Source organism: Apis dorsata, unplaced genomic scaffold, assembly GCF_000469605.1.
Source record: "Apis dorsata unplaced genomic scaffold, Apis dorsata 1.3 scaffold_499, whole genome shotgun sequence".
In the NCBI taxonomy this organism is placed as follows: Eukaryota; Metazoa; Arthropoda; class Insecta; order Hymenoptera; family Apidae; genus Apis; species Apis dorsata.
The window spans coordinates 14,097-17,419 of NW_006263730.1; the positions used below are offsets into that span (position 1 = coordinate 14,097).

Here is a 3,323-nt window from a genome sequence, read left to right on the forward strand (position 1 = left end):
TGATTATATGTTTTATCTTCTATGTATTATTTTATCTTCAATTATGCCAAAAGACTTTCATGCTGAATTTCTACATGAATTTATTCCCGAGATAAAACTTACAACAACACGTTCGTTGAATTTAATTAATTTTAATTAATTCTAATGCTACTTTTTTCATCTGATCGAGATTAAAATTGAAACTGATTAAAATTTGTTTAGGGTTACACACCTATCGAGATGTTCAGAATCGCCGAGGAATTTTACTTATCTTTGAACCTGAGCGCCATGCCACCGGAATTCTGGGCCGGAAGTATAATCGTCGACCCTGGAGATCGACCTTTGATTTGCCAGGCTTCCGCTTGGGACTTCTGCAATCGTCTGGATTACAGGTTACTTAATTAAAAAAGAATGGAAATAAATTCTCTTTCGAATTTCGAAATCAATTTTTATATTTCTTACAGGATCAAGATGTGCACCAAAGTCACCATGAAGGATTTAATCACAGTGCATCACGAGATGGCTCATATCGAATATTTCTTACGATACAGCGGATTAACTCGTGAATTCAGGGATGGCGCCAATCCAGGTATATAAATGCCTCGTCCCCAACTTTTGATCGATTATTCCTACGATATAAATTTAAATTTTAAAAAAATTCAATCACAAATTACTAAAGAAAAAAAAAAAGTGAACCAATAGGTGTAAACTTTCTCTTCTTTCGAGAAAATCGGTCAATCACCACCAAAATCAAACACTATCGATATATATATATATCGAACATTCTTCTCCGAGCGAAATAAATCAAATACACAAGTGATGGAAAATTTGAAGTAAATATAAGCACGAACGCACAAACGAGATTGACGAATAAGAAACAAGGGAAACGATACGCGATGGCATAATGGACGATACACGGTAGTTGCGTAAGGAATGGGGTCCGACTTCCGGTAGACGGTCCACACAAGACTTGTACGGTTAATAGCGCGAAAGCGAGAGCGAGAACGATACTGTCGAGGCGGATTCGCACGGGCACCGATCCGGTGTGTCCGAGTGGATGTGCAAGTACTCTCCAATCTGTACGATCGTTAAAATATTTTTATTATGGTATAATCGCGCTTTCACCGTTCTGCCGGCCGGTCGTTCGCCCAACGGAATAGACGCTATGAAAATAAATCACGTGAACGATATAACTGCGACCTTGCATATTTGTCGAGCCGGTTAAAATAAATAACCGAACTCCGTTAATTGGCTCGATGATAAAAAAGAAAAAGAGAAGAAAAGAAAAGAGAAAACATGTATGAAAAATTTCGATGTATGGCAATCCTTAAACTTTTCCTTTTTTCACTCGAATTGGATAGTTAGAAAATCGTCGATAATGGTGGGATTAAGTTGTCACTTGACGAAAGTTACGACTTACGATAGCAAAAACAATCTTGTCTTTCACCTCTCGAGGAGTGAAAGAAATTGAAAGATTTTTAGCGGTTGACAATTTGTCTGTAACTGTCCTCGCTTTCCCCGCGAATTACACACGCGCGCACAGTGTAAAAAAATCTTGGTTCGCGCAGGATTCCACGAAGCCGTGGGTGAAGCCGTGGCCCTCAGCGTCTCCACTCCTCGCCATCTTCAGACTCTAAGTTTGGGTAACAAGTATATCGACGAGTCTACAACGGATATCAATTACCTGTTCACTCTTGCCATGGATAAATTGGTGATGTTGCCGTTCAGCATCGTAATGGACAGGTGGCGGTGGGACGTGTTCCGCGGTTACGTCACCAGGGAAGACTACAACTGTCATTGGCACAGGTTGATGGAGCAATACGCCGGTATCAAGCCCCCTGTTTTGAGATCGGAGGACGATTTCGATCCTGGCGCTAAATATCACGTTCCTGCAAATATCCCGTACATTCGGTAAGTCTTTGAATACATCTTTGAATATATATTATTGAAAATCATCGAGGAAATATGCGGATTTCTCCACCTAAGAAGAAGAGGGACGATTTCACTCACGATCGGTCTTAATTCAAAGTTTGAAGTCTCGTTGTATCATCCCGATGCATTCGAGAGAAAGAGGCTTTCTCCGTGTCAGCGAATCTCGGTTCGCCTAGTCTTCATCGACCAACGTTCGATAAATTTTTCGACTCCTCCGTTTTGTATCGTTACGTGCACACGTTCGATGAAAGTTTCTCTTTCTTCGGCTACCTACGGATTAATAATTGCCGGCCAACTTTTTATCGTGTTAATCACCAGTCTATTTCCGCGTTAACGTATTCTCGTAGTTACATCTGGCCGGCCGCTTTCGAACTTTTCCGGGAAACAGTGGCTCGTTTGTTACGGACGTAACGTTGCGTTACCGCGCATCGCGAAAGTCGATTCGAAGATGATATCGCGTGTTCCGCGTTCGACGCTTTCCTCGAGAAGCGAAAAAGCGCTCTTACGAAATTAGAAGCGGACAGAAAACGTAATGTGGCTGGATTCAGAATTTTTGATTGCGAGTAATTCGTATTAGAATCCTCGTTGAATATCGATCGGATCGTGATTTGGAGATAGTGATTTGGAGAGAATGGAGAAATATCGAAAATACCATAGATTTTTGGTCTTTGGTTTTATTAGAAAGAAGCGAAAGACACATGGTACAGGGGCGTCCTCGAATTAACAATTAACTCGTCGAACGCCTCGTGTGAATCTTTTGTACAATACATCGTACATATAATATATTCTTAGGTACTCAGGTATCGAAGGGTATAATACTACTACGTTCTAAATAAATCACTGGCCGAAGAACGATCCACTCGAGAAAATGCTTGCGTCCATCTTGCGCTTGCGCCGTTCCCCTTCTCGTTTCTCTCTCCATCATTCGGCTCAGCGATGCATATATTTTTCGGAAAATGATTATTAATTAGGAAATAAATATACCTCCGTCGCGTCGGAAATAATAAACTCTGATCAATCTCCAAGAGGGAGAAGAAAGGTTGACGCGACAATTTAAACGATTGAACCTACGTAGTTACGAATGGGGGTGACGAATGGCTCACCCCCAATTCGCGATACATACCCCCTATTCCTCTAATGACCGCCGTAACTCGACTCGTAACCACCCTCTAGACCCCCAGAATCTCCTCCGTATCCTCCGTGATCGTGCACGTGAACGGGCACCGGTACCTTAACCGGATACGGCACAGGCTTAGGGACCGGAACCGCTACCGGCTTCGTCACCTGAACAGCTACCGGCCGTTCGACCGGCACCTTAACCGCGTACGGTACAGGCTTTTCCACGGGCACCGGTACAGGCTTCTCCACTGGGTACGGCGCGGGTACGGGTACCTTGACTTCGACGGGTACTG

At 42.8% G+C, this 3,323-nt stretch overlaps 2 protein-coding genes across 5 annotated transcripts in view; one reads left to right on the forward strand and one right to left on the reverse strand.

Moving 5' to 3' along the window:
- The window catches only part of LOC102673616 (angiotensin-converting enzyme), a 43,555-nt gene that overhangs the window by 6,837 nt on the left and 33,395 nt on the right, over nt 1-3,323 (forward strand). For all 3 annotated transcript variants that reach the window (XM_006620252.2, XM_031512672.1, XM_006620253.2), the window contains exons 8-10: nt 202-371; nt 444-568; nt 1,548-1,890. In XM_006620252.2, coding sequence (XP_006620315.1) covers nt 202-371; nt 444-568; nt 1,548-1,890 — 638 coding nt within the window. The remainder of the gene's footprint in view (nt 1-201; nt 372-443; nt 569-1,547; nt 1,891-3,323) is intronic.
- The window catches only part of LOC102673472 (repetitive proline-rich cell wall protein 2-like), a 16,331-nt gene continuing 15,584 nt past the window's right edge, over nt 2,577-3,323 (reverse strand). The window contains exon 4 of one of the 2 annotated variants that reach the window (XM_031512673.1): nt 2,577-3,323. In XM_031512673.1, the coding sequence (XP_031368533.1) occupies nt 3,046-3,323 (278 nt within the window). In that variant the 3' untranslated portion in view covers nt 2,577-3,045. The other variant, XM_031512674.1, reaches the window with a different exon arrangement.